The sequence below is a fragment of the Biomphalaria glabrata genome, chromosome 13 (assembly GCF_947242115.1).
Source record: "Biomphalaria glabrata chromosome 13, xgBioGlab47.1, whole genome shotgun sequence".
Lineage (NCBI taxonomy): Eukaryota > Metazoa > Mollusca > Gastropoda > Planorbidae > Biomphalaria > Biomphalaria glabrata.
In genome coordinates, this window is record NC_074723.1 from 17060009 (window position 1) to 17076646 (window position 16638).

The 16638-nt window shown below is 37.2% G+C and overlaps 1 protein-coding gene across 1 annotated transcript in view; it reads right to left on the minus strand.

Annotated features, from left to right (window-relative positions):
• Nucleotides 1-232: 232 nt before the first annotated feature.
• Nucleotides 233-16638, minus strand: part of LOC106076452 (G-protein coupled receptor dmsr-1-like) — a 77961-nt gene continuing 61555 nt past the window's right edge. The window contains exon 2 of the mRNA XM_056007349.1: nucleotides 233-3589. Within this exon, the coding sequence (XP_055863324.1) occupies nucleotides 2309-3523 (1215 nt within the window). The 5' untranslated portion in view covers nucleotides 3524-3589 and the 3' untranslated portion in view covers nucleotides 233-2308. The remainder of the gene's footprint in view (nucleotides 3590-16638) is intronic.

The window sequence follows — 16638 nt, forward strand, 5'->3', positions numbered from 1 at the left end:
ACACTCTCTTTCTCTCTCTCTTTCTCACTCTCTCTCTCCTCTCGCTCTCTCTCTCTCTCTTTCGATTTGTCTTCTCTTTCATTCCAGTATTTAATGTCCACTTATTTTACATTAAAATTCACTCACATATAATTAACCACATAAATTTAAATTATCTTCAACTCTGAAGGAACATTGGAAACATGTCAAACATTTGACAAACAAACCTGCCCAGTAATAAGGTCCGAAAAAAAAATGAAACTCTAGTATCTACACTTTTCTATTTACTAATTATCTTTTTTTTTTACTCATAAATTAGTTTCTATTAATTGACCTTAGAAAATCGTGCATTTAAACCGAATTAAAATTTACAGTATGTTTTGAGATTGACTATCTTTTACTTTTTAATGATAATACATTCTCTGGCTCTGCCTAGAATCGACATTCTTTAAAGAAAAACATTTTACTGTAATTTCTCTAAAAGTATTCACTGAAATATTTTTTCATATAATAATAATAATAATTATTATTATTATTATTATTACTACTATCACAATAATCATAATCATCATTATCATCAGAGTGCAAGGTTCTGAATCATACCACCACAGAAAAGGAGGTTTGAGTTTCATCCCCTTGTAGATAAGAATATTTGTTTTAAAAATCGATGTTTAACTCAAAGATCTATTTGTTTTGGCTGATTGCGCCACCAAACCTTCTCCCCATAACCTAAACAAACAACAACAAAAAATTGGCATTTACTAAGTGATCATGCTGAATTGATATGTAGACGCACTCTGCAAGTTATGATACTGATTATCTCTTCTTTTGAATTTAAGAAGAAATAAGGAACAAAAGTGGCTGTAATTTAACATTTATAATGACTTTTTACAGTATATTAACATACACAAAGGTTAGCACTGCTATAGCATACAGTATAAACTTGGGTTGGGGAATCACTGTTCTTCTGTTACTTTCTGTCTATTATGGCATACAAAAAAAGGGCTCAAGTTGATGGTCCTACATGTTTTACAAAAGTTTGTACCTCGTGTGGACAGAACACTTCTTCAAAGATAGGACTCAATAGACGGCCCACTATTTTTATTCGCCTGGTCATGCAGTACCGTAGTCACGTCGCGCTGAGCCCCAGTTCGATACTCGCCCAATATCAACACCGAAACAAAGGCAATCAAGGTTTTACCTTATCAAAGTCCCACTGCTCACTACAGTGGGGCTAAATTGCTAACTAAACTAACGAAATGAGCCGGTGCTTACACAGCATTAGGCACATCTCTAATATCAACATCTCTGTTAAAGAGTGGATCTCTGTATCAGGCCACTGAATATGTCTTAGTCTAATTAAACCAGTAGAAAAGATTTAGTGTCAATACATGAAATCTTCCAGAAACCCAACGAAATCTGTTTGATTTCAACAGAACGACTCATTATGCGCATAACGGTGTGTGAGTCAAGCTCTTCGAGAAACACGCTTGGGAATAGAGAGCTGCTGGTGATGACAAGCTCTTGATTGTTGAAACTGCTACGTGACTTGAATTAAACACACGAGTCCCAGGGACCAAGTTGGTCACAGTGCCAGACGTAGCACGTACAATTTTAAGGAATGGGACACTCAGACTGGTACTCAAGCCATTGGAAAAGGGATGAACTATATTAATGAAAGGACAGTTTTCTTGTTCTCTCTATCTTTCCTATGTCTCACATGTAATGGACATTGACTGTGCCTAAAAGTCCCGCTATGCCAGCAGGTGGACAGACATTGTTGAAGCAATATTTTCTGTTACTTCTAAATGTAGGCAAATTATGCACCTGACATCCATTTCTTTACACTATCAACGTATAAAACATGCAAAGTAACCTTGAATAACTTCAAATAGCATTACATATCTATGCTAGAAAACATTTAACTTGTTACTTTTAAGTAGTTGAATTTTTAACCTGATCCAAAAATAAAAAAGGAAAAGAAAGAAGATTGTTTATGAATTGCTGATGATCAAAACAAGAGTGTTTGTTGTAAATTATAAACTCCAGATTGTAGGAAATATCCAGCTAGTTGGTGCAAGTACGTGATCATTGCTGATTTTAACTCATTTAGATCAATAATGGTATCGACCTTGTGTCTACCACTTCCATCTCCGCCGCCAGAAAACTCAAACAAACATTTTAGATCGATCTCATAGAGAGAATGAATCAGATGAGAATCTTCCTCTTTTCTTTTTATTTGAGCAATGTCCACTTGATAATGTCAGGACTGATTGCTATGCTGTTAGACCGCAAGTCAGAAGTACGAGTTGGTCACTTTCTTTCTTAGTCATACTCTCAGCGTCTCTTCGTGGGTCGTGGTCGTCATGGTCCTAGGCGGATGTTCCCGCAGAATCAGCAGCTCCGAGTTGGAGGTAATCATCGTCCTCCTCCTCTCACAGATGGGCTTGATGTAGATGCTGAAGAACTTCTCCCGAAACTGCTGGCTCATGACGCAATACAGCACGAAGTTGATCGCGTTGTTCACCAGCGCCACGAAATCCATTAGATCGGTTAACGGGTAGTGAAAGTTTAGGTAAAAATCCGGCACTAGGGCGCTCAGGACGTTCAAGACGCCCTGTGGAAGCTCGGTGATGATGAACATGAGTAGAACGACCAGGAGCATCCTCGTGGTCTGCACTTGTTGACAGGAGACGGAAAGCCGCTGGCGCCTCCTTGCCGCCTTTATACCCATGTGGTATAACAGAGAACCGCTGAACACGAGAATCAAGATACAAGGCAAAATTTTAGCAAGTATGGCGTATGTAAGGATGTTGGTGAGTATGATCAAATCAATGTCTTTGGTGCCGTAGTGCATTTCTTTAAGACCAAAGGCAGAAACATTGATGTGGCGAGGCATTGGAAGTTTTATAATCTCATGAGAGAGATAATTAGGAATCATCACCACTACTGATGTAATGTACACCACTGCCGCGGCTATCTTCACCTGCCGGACGCGCATTTCTTTAGCCATTGGTCCTCTGGGGCACGGTGACCGAATCTGACTAAATCGAAACGCTGCAAGAGTGACCGCCAGCCAGATGGCTATTGTGTGCGTCGTGGCCAGTAAGCTGATTATAATAATCATATACACGATCCAACTGTACGAAAACTTTTCCGGAGAATCATAAGGGTCAGCAGGTGGACAGTAGAAGTGTAGCACAAAGGGAATATACGGAAGCATCGTTAAAATGTCTGCGATGGCCAGGAAGGTCAACAGGTGATTGGTGGCAGTTCTCATATCCTTTGCCATCAGAACTGTGATGTTTAGGACATTGGTCAATATACCAAAGGCACAAACGACAAGACTGGCATAGCCGTGTATTTCCAGGAAAAAGATGTGAAAGTCCTGCAGAGTCCCAATGCTCTCGTCGGTGGTATCATCATTCCTGTTCTGCCTTGAAAAATTGTACCTTTTGGGAGTCGACTCATCTATTAACAGAGGAGTTAAAGTAGAATCCTCAGTCTCATCCACACCCATGTCTAGAAGTGTTGCATTCAGCATCCCAGGCAAATCTCTAATCAGTCTAAGCAGCCAGTTTCAGTGTTCAATGATTAGTCTTCATTTTGCCTGAAATGAAAGAATAAATGCAAGACTTGACACTGATGTTTTAGTAAGATACAGTTAATGTTTTTGTCTAAAGTATATGAATAATAGTGACGTTTTTAAGATAAAATTAATATTGCAGTTTGTTTAAAATTATCACAGATGTAGGATCCAATACATGGATATAAAAGATGGGATGTTATTTACTTTATATTTTGATAGATTAATTCCGTCTATTGACCATTTTATGACTTTGTTTTTATATTCTTTTTTTTTTTATTACAAGGTTGTAGTCTTTATATAGTTGATTGTTATAAAAAAGTCACAAGAAATTAATATGTTGGGCTCCATGTTAAGTATGCCTCATAACTATAGAATTAAAACTCGAATTTGTTTTATCCAAGGATGAATACCAAATACGAGGTTTGAGAATTAGAATATATCGATGTCACTGGCAACTATTTGAATCCCAAAAGAAGAGCTCTACTTAAAGACATGCGCAGAAGACGGAAATAAAAGTTAAATAGAAAGCCGGCGGATAACGGCCTTGTACGGGATGCGGGAAAATATGTAGGTCGCTACTGGGTATACGTAGTCATATGTTTGTCAAATGTATTACATGTTTCGGATGTTCCTTCAGAGTTGAAGATAATTACTTCCTAGTCCAAACCTCCCGCAGGACGACGGGGGATGGGAGCGGGCAGGGTTTGAACCCTGGACCATCGATAAATCTGAACGACAGTCCAGCGCGCAAACCGCACGGCCAGGCAGCCATCCATCATATGAAAGGCTGCACTCATCCTTAATCTTCGGAATCGAAAACATTATAGTTGTTAAACATTTTTAAAAACAATACAATTATTCGGTAGATGTATACTACAACAATTGGCGTGGATTGCACTTCCCATTGTCTTGAAAAAGGTTCTTTAGCGTAGAGGTTTATAGAGATCGTTTCCATACATTTGAAAAAAATAATTCTTGTATATTAAATTATATTGGGCATATAAAAATTGGTATCTTTTCTAAAACAATATTAAAAGAACAATGTTACTTCTTGTGTATATGTGTATTGTTCTGTTTTGGTTTAGTCTAACGGCTCCGAACATTCTTACTAGAAAAAAAGAGGTCAGAACTCCTTTAGGGTTTCAGGACCATTTGGGAAACAGTTCCAAGCGCAAACCACAAGAGCAGAGATTATATCCTCCAAACTTTCCAAATTTAGATTACTATATAAAATGGGGGTATCTGTACATTAAATGAATATTTTAAAGAAGAGTAGACTATGTGCATCCAGAAACTAAATAAGACTAACTAACTACCTTTTAACTGTACAACAAGGTTACAAAGACAGTTTGTGTGGAAACACAGACTCAACATCGGCCCCCAAAGTGGTCCACCCAGGCAGGTAAAAAGGCAGGTATCAATATTTTCAGAAAGAACATCAGAATTAAATGATATCAAAGACAAATGACAGAGAAGAATGGAGAAAGAAGGTTGACAGATCTTGTGTAAGTGAATGTGAAGGTAGATGTAAACCTGGCCTAAGTGATGTCTTATAATGTATATCTAATTGATCTAATTGTTTTGTAAAGGGCCAATCTCTTATTGGAATCGTTATGCTTTCCTCGTTTCATTTCCGTACAAATTTATTTTTTTTACTTTGGTATTTTGACTTCCTAATTGATAGCTGTAATTCCCGCCATAATATGAAAAACTACTTATTAATTATGATTATAAATTATGTCCAACTTATATGCATACTAAAAAGATTTTTTCTCTTAAAAAAAATAAACACTTTTTGTGAGTAAATGTAGTAGTTAGTAAGACAGAACTTACATAACGTAGCAATACAAATGTAAAAAAAAAAATTGACAAAAAAATCTAAAACCATATGCTTAAATGTGTTAAAAATATGGCAAATGGTAATCTCCCCTACTAAAAAGCCTCCAGTGTTTGTTACTATTAATAGTGAATAGTTGTAAAAGTGGTGTATTTTTTATGAAAAAAACTGCTTGCATAAGTGATTATAAAAAAAGACTTTTCGCTTTTAGAAAAGAAAAAAGTAGCCGTTAGCCGTTGCATCAAAACTTTGAATGGACTAAAATGTTATGATGTCGGATTTTCACTATCTTTTCTAGTTTACGAGATCTAAACGGGACGGACGGTCTGACAGACGAATAGACATTTCACACAAAACTAATAGCGTCTTTTACCCTTTCTGGGGCCGCTAATAAAAGCATCCACTTGTTTAAAGTTTACAAAATGCATCCAACTTTTTACACAAAATGCGTGCATCTGTTTACTGTACACTAAATAAATCAACATATTTAACACTAAATTCATGCACCTGCTTATTGTTTTTAAGAAAGCTAAGTGCATCCCCCTGTTTACAATAAGAGTATGCATTTGTTTAAAGTACACTACATGCAGCCGCCTCTTTAATGTGCACTAAATGCATCCAACTATTTAATGTGCACTAAATGCATGCACCTGTTACGTACTTCATCCAATATCTAATAGTGCACTCATCCTAACTTTCATTTTGAACCAGTCAATAAGTCCAATAAGTATTCCAGGCTCAGTCAGTCCCACGTGAGAACATTTAATTCTTGGAGAAACTTCAATATCTTGGAAACTGTATCAACCTTTAAGCCAAAGATCTTTTTATGTCCTATTCTCCTGTTACAGTGAAAAACACGTGACTAACGTCCACGACTCGTGTTGTGAACGATTGAAAGCAAAATTCAAGAATGACAACTCTAAAATATCAACAATAAGAAAAGATACAAAACTACAAATTAAAAACTTCAACCTAACATTTGATTGGCTGAAGAAGGATGACACAGGGAAGGGAGATAAAAGTTGTGTCCACGAGTATGTCAGCAAAACATGGAAATTACAAAAAGAAATTGCTGAAGAAATATTATAAAACAAAAATGAAATCGTATGTTGAACGTATCAATGTCACAAGAAATGGTTTAATAATTATAATATTTTTACATTTTTGTGATGAGGTGTTCTCCAGAGGTGAAGTAAGATTGAACTTGTCTTGGCTAACAATCAAGGGGTTCGATACCCGACTCTGGCAGAGCTGTGTTTACTGAGCGCCTATAGGCAGCACGGAAACCTGCTCCCAGGTACCCCCACCCCCTACTGGTACACAAATGAGATTGGACCAAAGCGATCTGAGCATGCTATAAGCAATGAAAGTTGAGCTATATAACAGCTATACTCATTCTTATTATTTTCATTGATACCTTTTACATTTTAAAAAAGTAATGCATTGTCGTTGTGTGGACTTTAACAGAACAGTATCAGCAAAACATGGAAGTTAATTATCCAAATTATAGTCTTTATGTTATCTACCTTGCATGATACACTAGACTCTCAGTTTTAGATAGCCTATGTGGTGTCGCTAAGGGGTTACACATAACAGACGATCAAGCAATAGCTATAAAGGGATGACACCAAAATGTAAACAAAAGCGTTTTTTGTTTTTTTTTGTTTTTTGTTTTTTACAACAAACAATTGTTTGTGAAATATCTGAAATTAGATAGCTTCTCAAACACGATTATAAACTTTTAAAAACAAAGTACACTTTATTGAAAACATGGAGCAAATGGAAAGGGGTTATTTGGGGTAACTACATTAGTTAACCGTACCTGGTGACAACGACCCCCGTGACGCCTCCAGTTTAGTCATTCAATGCTAACACTTTCGTACATATAGCTTTAAAAAAAGTCATTCATAAAGAAAAAAGAAAATGAAAGTTGGGTTGACCCTTGACCTCCGCAGTATCACGCCAGTTTGTTATCCGTTTTCTCAACGAGGTTGCCGTGACCATAGCTCTAAGTAGTATTAGTCACAAGAAGTGCGCGCTGAGGTGGAAATACTGGACAGGACAGGAGGCGACAAGAAGGACTGGTCGAATACGTTACAAAAAAAATGAAGACACGACACGAAGAAACAAAAGAGCTAGATGATTTCCAATTTTCCTTTAAGTCCAAAACAAATTTAGTGAGTTATGTTTAAAGTCAACATAGTAGTTTATCATTCATGCGATTATCTTATCTTAGGCTATATATTACAATAACTAGAACATAGATAGAACGCAGGCAATATGTATATTTCTTACTTAATATCAACCCATATAAAAAAAAAAAAAGAAATGCGTATCAGTGCTTTAACGTGGCTAGGCCTGAAAGACAGTTGCGGAGTTTCAAGTTAAGATTTTCTCTTTTTTTTTCTCCAGACGCTAGGTATAAAATGCGCGATTAGGTAAAGAATGCATATTTGTAAACAATGAACAGTTATGGTCAAGGATTGCAGTGAAACAATTGTGTTGGAGTGTGCACTATAGAGTTACACGTAACACAATCTACTGTCATGCGTTGTATTACTCCTTCACTTCTTGTCAATACATATCTTGATGTGAGAGTTAGTTTTTCTCACAATAATATTCTTTGACCTTCATTGTCCAAAATAAAACTGACCGTCCGATTTTATTTCTTTATATATCTATTTCAGGTAGTTTCTGAAATATTATAGCAAATCCACCTCAATTGAGATTTTTAAAATGTTTATATATTGGGACTCATCAGTGGTCTTTTTTTTATCAATGAAAGGTTAAAGGTTGTAGATAGATGTAGTGGTAAAGTACCTGTTTCAGATGATGCAAGTTCAGCAAACGTCATCTGTTTCTGTTCTCCGAAGTTAACGAAGTTAACGAGTGTGTCATGTAGCCAGAACAACGGACCAATAGCAATGTCAGGCACCTATTAGAGTTGAGTGGACTCAAAGGCGCCTTTACAATTAAAATTCAGAAATTAAAAATCCCAGTCTTAACCAGGATTCAAACCAGAAGAAGCACAATCTCATTGAAGGGTGTTCTAAATTTCTAACATGCAACTGTTCGACCTGCACAGCTCTGTCGAATTTTGAAATTCACATCTGAAATACTATTGCACTGTTAAGATTGCAACCTTTTTCAAATCATTTAAACGTCAGTACAGTTGCTTATATCAAACAAGAAAAATCTTATTCTGAAGATAGCACTGGATAGGCAGCAGGCTTTATCCTCATCTAGCATTTCTTACACAAACCTAGACATTGGGGCTCATCTAACATAAGTCCAAACTTTGATGCTACTCTAACACAAGTCCAAACTTTGATGCTACTTTAACACAAGTCCAAACTTTGGTGCTACTCTAACACAAGTCCAAACTTTGATGCTACTTTAACACAAGTCCAAAATTTGCTTCTCTAACACAAGTCCAAAATTTGCTTCTCTAACACAAGTCCAAACTTTGGTGCTACTCTAACACAAGTCCAAACTTTGATGCTACTCTAACACAAGTCCAAACTTTGATGCTTCTCTAACACAAGTCCAAACTTTGGTGCTACTCTAACACAAGTCCAAACTTTGGTGCTTCTCTAACACAAGTCCAAACTTTGATACTACTTTAACACAAGTCCAAAATTTGCTTCTCTAACACAAGTCCAAAATTTGCTTCTCTAACACAAGTCCAAACTTTGGTGCTACTCTAACACAAGTCCAAACTTTGATGCTTCTCTAACACAAGTCCAAAATTTGCTACTCTAACACAAGTCCAAACTTTGATGCTACTCTAACACAAGTCCAAACTTTGCTTCTCTAACACAAGTCCAAACTTTGATACTACTTTAACACAAGTCCAAAATATGCTTCTCTAACACAAGTCCAAACTTTGGTGCTTCTCTAACACAAGTCCAAACTTTGATACTACTTTAACACAAGTCCAAAATTTGCTTCTCTAACACAAGTCCAAACTTTGATGCTACTCTAACACAAGTCCAAACTTTGGTGCTACTCTAACACAAGTCCAAACTTTGATGCTACTCTAACACAAGTCCAAACTTTGATGCTACTCTAACACAAGTCCAAACTTTGATGCTACTCTAACACAAGTCCAAACTTTGATGCTACTCTAACACAAGTCCAAACTTTGGTGCTACTCTAACACAAGTCCAAACTTTGGTGCTACTCTAACACAAGTCCAAACTTTGATGCTACTCTAACACAAGTCCAAACTTTGGTGCTACTCTAACACAAGTCCAAACTTTGATGCTACTCTAACACAAGTCCAAACTTTGATGCTACTCTAACACAAGTCCAAAATTTGCTTCTCTAACACAAGTCCAAACTTTGATGCTACTCTAACACAAGTCCAAACTTTGGTGCTACTCTAACACAAGTCCAAACTTTGCTTCTCTAACACAAGTCCAAACTTTGCTTCTCTAACACAAGTCCAAACTTTGCTTCTCTAACACAAGTCCAAACTTTGCTTCTCTAACACAAGTCCAAACTTTGGTGCTACTCTAACACAAGTCCAAACTTTGATGCTTCTCTAACACAAGTCCAAACTTTGCTTCTCTAACACAAGTCCAAACTTTGGTGCTTCTCTAACACAAGTCCAAACTTTGCTTCTCTAACACAAGTCCAAACTTTGGTGCTACTCTAACACAAGTCCAAACTTTGATGCTACTCTAACACAAGTCCAAACTTTGATGCTACTCTAACACAAGTCCAAACTTTGGTGCTACTCTAACACAAGTCCAAACTTTGATACTACTTTAACACAAGTCCAAACTTTGATGCTACTCTAACACAAGTCCAAACTTTGGTGCTACTCTAACACAAGTCCAAACTTTGATGCTACTCTAACACAAGTCCAAACTTTGATGCTACTCTAACACAAGTCCAAAATTTGCTTCTCTAACACAAGTCCAAACTTTGATGCTACTCTAACACAAGTCCAAACTTTGGTGCTACTCTAACACAAGTCCAAACTTTGCTTCTCTAACACAAGTCCAAACTTTGCTTCTCTAACAAAAGTCCAAACTTTGCTTCTCTAACACAAGTCCAAACTTTGCTTCTCTAACACAAGTCCAAACTTTGGTGCTACTCTAACACAAGTCCAAACTTTGATGCTTCTCTAACACAAGTCCAAACATTGCTTCTCTAACACAAGTCCAAACTTTGGTGCTTCTCTAACACAAGTCCAAACTTTGCTTCTCTAACACAAGTCCAAACTTTGATGCTACTCTAACACAAGTCCAAACTTTGATGCTACTCTAACACAAGTCCAAACTTTGGTGCTTCTCTAACACAAGTCCAAACTTTGGTGCTTCTCTAACACAAGTCCAAACTTTGATGCTTCTCTAACACAAGTCCAAACTTTGCTTCTCTAACACAAGTCCAAACTTTGGTGCTACTCTAACACAAGTCCAAACTTTGATGCTACTCTAACACAAGTCCAAACTTTGATGCTACTCTAACACAAGTCCAAACTTTGGTGCTACTCTAACACAAGTCCAAACTTTGATACTACTTTAACACAAGTCCAAACTTTGCTTCTCTAACACAAGTCCAAACTTTGATGCTACTTTAACACAAGTCCAAACTTTGCTTCTCTAACACAAGTCCAAACTTTGATGCTACTCTAACACAAGTCCAAACTTTGATACTACTTTAACACAAGTCCAAACTTTGGTGCTTCTCTAACACAAGTCCAAACTTTGATGCTACTCTAACACAAGTCCAAACTTTGATGCTACTCTAACACAAGTCCAAACTTTGCTTCTCTAACACAAGTCCAAACTTTGGTGCTACTCTAACACAAGTCCAAACTTTGATGCTACTCTAACACAAGTCCAAACTTTGGTGCTACTCTAACACAAGTCCAAACTTTGATACTACTTTAACACAAGTCCAAACTTTGATGCTACTCTAACACAAGTCCAAACTTTGGTGCTACTCTAACACAAGTCCAAACTTTGATGCTACTCTAACACAAGTCCAAACTTTGATGCTACTCTAACACAAGTCCAAAATTTGCTTCTCTAACACAAGTCCAAACTTTGATGCTACTCTAACACAAGTCCAAACTTTGGTGCTACTCTAACACAAGTCCAAACTTTGCTTCTCTAACACAAGTCCAAACTTTGCTTCTCTAACAAAAGTCCAAACTTTGCTTCTCTAACACAAGTCCAAACTTTGCTTCTCTAACACAAGTCCAAACTTTGGTGCTACTCTAACACAAGTCCAAACTTTGATGCTTCTCTAACACAAGTCCAAACTTTGCTTCTCTAACACAAGTCCAAACTTTGGTGCTTCTCTAACACAAGTCCAAACTTTGCTTCTCTAACACAAGTCCAAACTTTGATGCTACTCTAACACAAGTCCAAACTTTGATGCTACTCTAACACAAGTCCAAACTTTGGTGCTTCTCTAACACAAGTCCAAACTTTGGTGCTTCTCTAACACAAGTCCAAACTTTGATGCTTCTCTAACACAAGTCCAAACTTTGCTTCTCTAACACAAGTCCAAACTTTGGTGCTACTCTAACACAAGTCCAAACTTTGATGCTACTCTAACACAAGTCCAAACTTTGATGCTACTCTAACACAAGTCCAAACTTTGGTGCTACTCTAACACAAGTCCAAACTTTGATACTACTTTAACACAAGTCCAAACTTTGCTTCTCTAACACAAGTCCAAACTTTGATGCTACTTTAACACAAGTCCAAACTTTGCTTCTCTAACACAAGTCCAAACTTTGATGCTACTCTAACACAAGTCCAAACTTTGATACTACTTTAACACAAGTCCAAACTTTGGTGCTTCTCTAACACAAGTCCAAACTTTGATGCTACTCTAACACAAGTCCAAACTTTGATGCTACTCTAACACAAGTCCAAACTTTGCTTCTCTAACACAAGTCCAAACTTTGGTGCTACTCTAACACAAGTCCAAACTTTGGTGCTTCTCTAACACAAGTCCAAACTTTGATACTACTTTAACACAAGTCCAAAATTTGCTTCTCTAACACAAGTCCAAAATTTGCTTCTCTAACACAAGTCCAAACTTTGGTGCTACTCTAACACAAGTCCAAACTTTGATGCTTCTCTAACACAAGTCCAAAATTTGCTACTCTAACACAAGTCCAAACTTTGATGCTACTCTAACACAAGTCCAAACTTTGCTTCTCTAACACAAGTCCAAACTTTGATACTACTTTAACACAAGTCCAAAATTTGCTTCTCTAACACAAGTCCAAACTTTGGTGCTTCTCTAACACAAGTCCAAACTTTGATACTACTTTAACACAAGTCCAAAATTTGCTTCTCTAACACAAGTCCAAAATTTGCTTCTCTAACACAAGTCCAAACTTTGATGCTACTCTAACACAAGTCCAAACTTTGGTGCTACTCTAACACAAGTCCAAACTTTGATGCTACTCTAACACAAGTCCAAACTTTGATGCTACTCTAACACAAGTCCAAACTTTGATGCTACTCTAACACAAGTCCAAACTTTGATGCTACTCTAACACAAGTCCAAACTTTGGTGCTACTCTAACACAAGTCCAAACTTTGATGCTACTCTAACACAAGTCCAAACTTTGGTGCTACTCTAACACAAGTCCAAACTTTGATGCTACTCTAACACAAGTCCAAACTTTGATGCTACTCTAACACAAGTCCAAAATTTGCTTCTCTAACACAAGTCCAAACTTTGATGCTACTCTAACACAAGTCCAAACTTTGGTGCTACTCTAACACAAGTCCAAACTTTGCTTCTCTAACACAAGTCCAAACTTTGCTTCTCTAACACAAGTCCAAACTTTGCTTCTCTAACACAAGTCCAAACTTTGCTTCTCTAACACAAGTCCAAACTTTGGTGCTACTCTAACACAAGTCCAAACTTTGATGCTTCTCTAACACAAGTCCAAACTTTGCTTCTCTAACACAAGTCCAAACTTTGGTGCTTCTCTAACACAAGTCCAAACTTTGCTTCTCTAACACAAGTCCAAACTTTGGTGCTACTCTAACACAAGTCCAAACTTTGATGCTACTCTAACACAAGTCCAAACTTTGATGCTACTCTAACACAAGTCCAAACTTTGGTGCTACTCTAACACAAGTCCAAACTTTGATACTACTTTAACACAAGTCCAAACTTTGATGCTACTCTAACACAAGTCCAAACTTTGGTGCTACTCTAACACAAGTCCAAACTTTGATGCTACTCTAACACAAGTCCAAACTTTGATGCTACTCTAACACAAGTCCAAAATTTGCTTCTCTAACACAAGTCCAAACTTTGATGCTACTCTAACACAAGTCCAAACTTTGGTGCTACTCTAACACAAGTCCAAACTTTGCTTCTCTAACACAAGTCCAAACTTTGCTTCTCTAACACAAGTCCAAACTTTGCTTCTCTAACACAAGTCCAAACTTTGCTTCTCTAACACAAGTCCAAACTTTGGTGCTACTCTAACACAAGTCCAAACTTTGATGCTTCTCTAACACAAGTCCAAACTTTGCTTCTCTAACACAAGTCCAAACTTTGGTGCTTCTCTAACACAAGTCCAAACTTTGCTTCTCTAACACAAGTCCAAACTTTGATGCTACTCTAACACAAGTCCAAACTTTGATGCTACTCTAACACAAGTTCAAACTTTGGTGCTTCTCTAACACAAGTCCAAACTTTGGTGCTTCTCTAACACAAGTCCAAACTTTGATGCTTCTCTAACACAAGTCCAAACTTTGCTTCTCTAACACAAGTCCAAACTTTGGTGCTACTCTAACACAAGTCCAAACTTTGATGCTACTCTAACACAAGTCCAAACTTTGATGCTACTCTAACACAAGTCCAAACTTTGGTGCTACTCTAACACAAGTCCAAACTTTGATACTACTTTAACACAAGTCCAAACTTTGATGCTACTCTAACACAAGTCCAAACTTTGATGCTACTCTAACACAAGTCCAAACTTTGATGCTACTCTAACACAAGTCCAAACTTTGGTGCTACTCTAACACAAGTCCAAACTTTGATACTACTTTAACACAAGTCCAAACTTTGATGCTACTCTAACACAAGTCCAAACTTTGATACTACTTTAACACAAGTCCAAACTTTGGTGCTACTCTAACACAAGTCCAAACTTTGATACTACTTTAACACAAGTCCAAACTTTGATGCTACTCTAACACAAGTCCAAACTTTGATGCTTCTCTAACACAAGTCCAAACTTTGGTGCTACTCTAACACAAGTCCAAACTTTGATGCTTCTCTAACACAAGTCCAAACTTTGCTTCTCTAACACAAGTCCAAACTTTGATGCTTCTCTAACACAAGTCCAAACTTTGCTTCTCTAACACAAGTCCAAACTTTGGTGCTACTCTAACACAAGTCCAAACTTTGATGCTACTCTAACACAAGTCCAAACTTTGATGCTACTCTAACACAAGTCCAAACTTTGGTGCTACTCTAACACAAGTCCAAACTTTGATACTACTTTAACACAAGTCCAAACTTTGATGCTACTCTAACACAAGTCCAAACTTTGATACTACTTTAACACAAGTCCAAACTTTGGTGCTACTCTAACACAAGTCCAAACTTTGATACTACTTTAACACAAGTCCAAACTTTGATGCTACTCTAACACAAGTCCAAACTTTGATGCTACTCTAACACAAGTCCAAACTTTGCTTCTCTAACACAAGTCCAAACTTTGATGCTACTCTAACACAAGTCCAAACTTTGATGCTTCTCTAACACAAGTCCAAACTTTGCTTCTCTAACACAAGTCCAAACTTTGGTGCTACTCTAACACAAGTCCAAACTTTGATGCTACTCTAACACAAGTCCAAACTTTGATGCTACTCTAACACAAGTCCAAACTTTGGTGCTACTCTAACACAAGTCCAAACTTTGATACTACTTTAACACAAGTCCAAACTTTGATGCTACTCTAACACAAGTCCAAACTTTGATGCTACTCTAACACAAGTCCAAACTTTGATGCTACTCTAACACAAGTCCAAACTTTGGTGCTACTCTAACACAAGTCCAAACTTTGATACTACTTTAACACAAGTCCAAACTTTGATGCTACTCTAACACAAGTCCAAACTTTGATACTACTTTAACACAAGTCCAAACTTTGGTGCTACTCTAACACAAGTCCAAACTTTGATACTACTTTAACACAAGTCCAAACTTTGATGCTACTCTAACACAAGTCCAAACTTTGATGCTACTCTAACACAAGTCCAAACTTTGATGCTTCTCTAACACAAGTCCAAACTTTGGTGCTACTCTAACACAAGTCCAAACTTTGATGCTTCTCTAACACAAGTCCAAACTTTGCTTCTCTAACACAAGTCCAAACTTTGATGCTTCTCTAACACAAGTCCAAACTTTGCTTCTCTAACACAAGTCCAAACTTTGGTGCTACTCTAACACAAGTCCAAACTTTGATGCTACTCTAACACAAGTCCAAACTTTGATGCTACTCTAACACAAGTCCAAACTTTGGTGCTACTCTAACACAAGTCCAAACTTTGATACTACTTTAACACAAGTCCAAACTTTGATGCTACTCTAACACAAGTCCAAACTTTGATACTACTTTAACACAAGTCCAAACTTTGGTGCTACTCTAACACAAGTCCAAACTTTGATACTACTTTAACACAAGTCCAAACTTTGATGCTACTCTAACACAAGTCCAAACTTTGATGCTACTCTAACACAAGTCCAAACTTTGCTTCTCTAACACAAGTCCAAACTTTGATGCTACTCTAACACAAGTCCAAACTTTGATGCTTCTCTAACACAAGTCCAAACTTTGCTTCTCTAACACAAGTCCAAACTTTGGTGCTACTCTAACACAAGTCCAAACTTTGATGCTACTCTAACACAAGTCCAAACTTTGCTTCTCTAACACAAGTCCAAAATTTGCTTCTCTAACACAAGTCCAAAATTTGCTTCTCTAACACAAGTCCAAAATTTGCTTCTCTAACACAAGTCCAAACTTTGATGCTACTCTAACACAAGTCCAAACTTTGATGCTACTCTAACACAAGTCCAAACTTTGGTGCTACTCTAACACAAGTCCAAACTTTGGTGCTTCTCTAACACAAGTCCAAACTTTGGTGCTACTCTAACACAAGTCCAAACTTTGGTGCTACTTTAACACAAGTCCAAAATTTGCTTCTCTAACACAAGTCCAAACTTT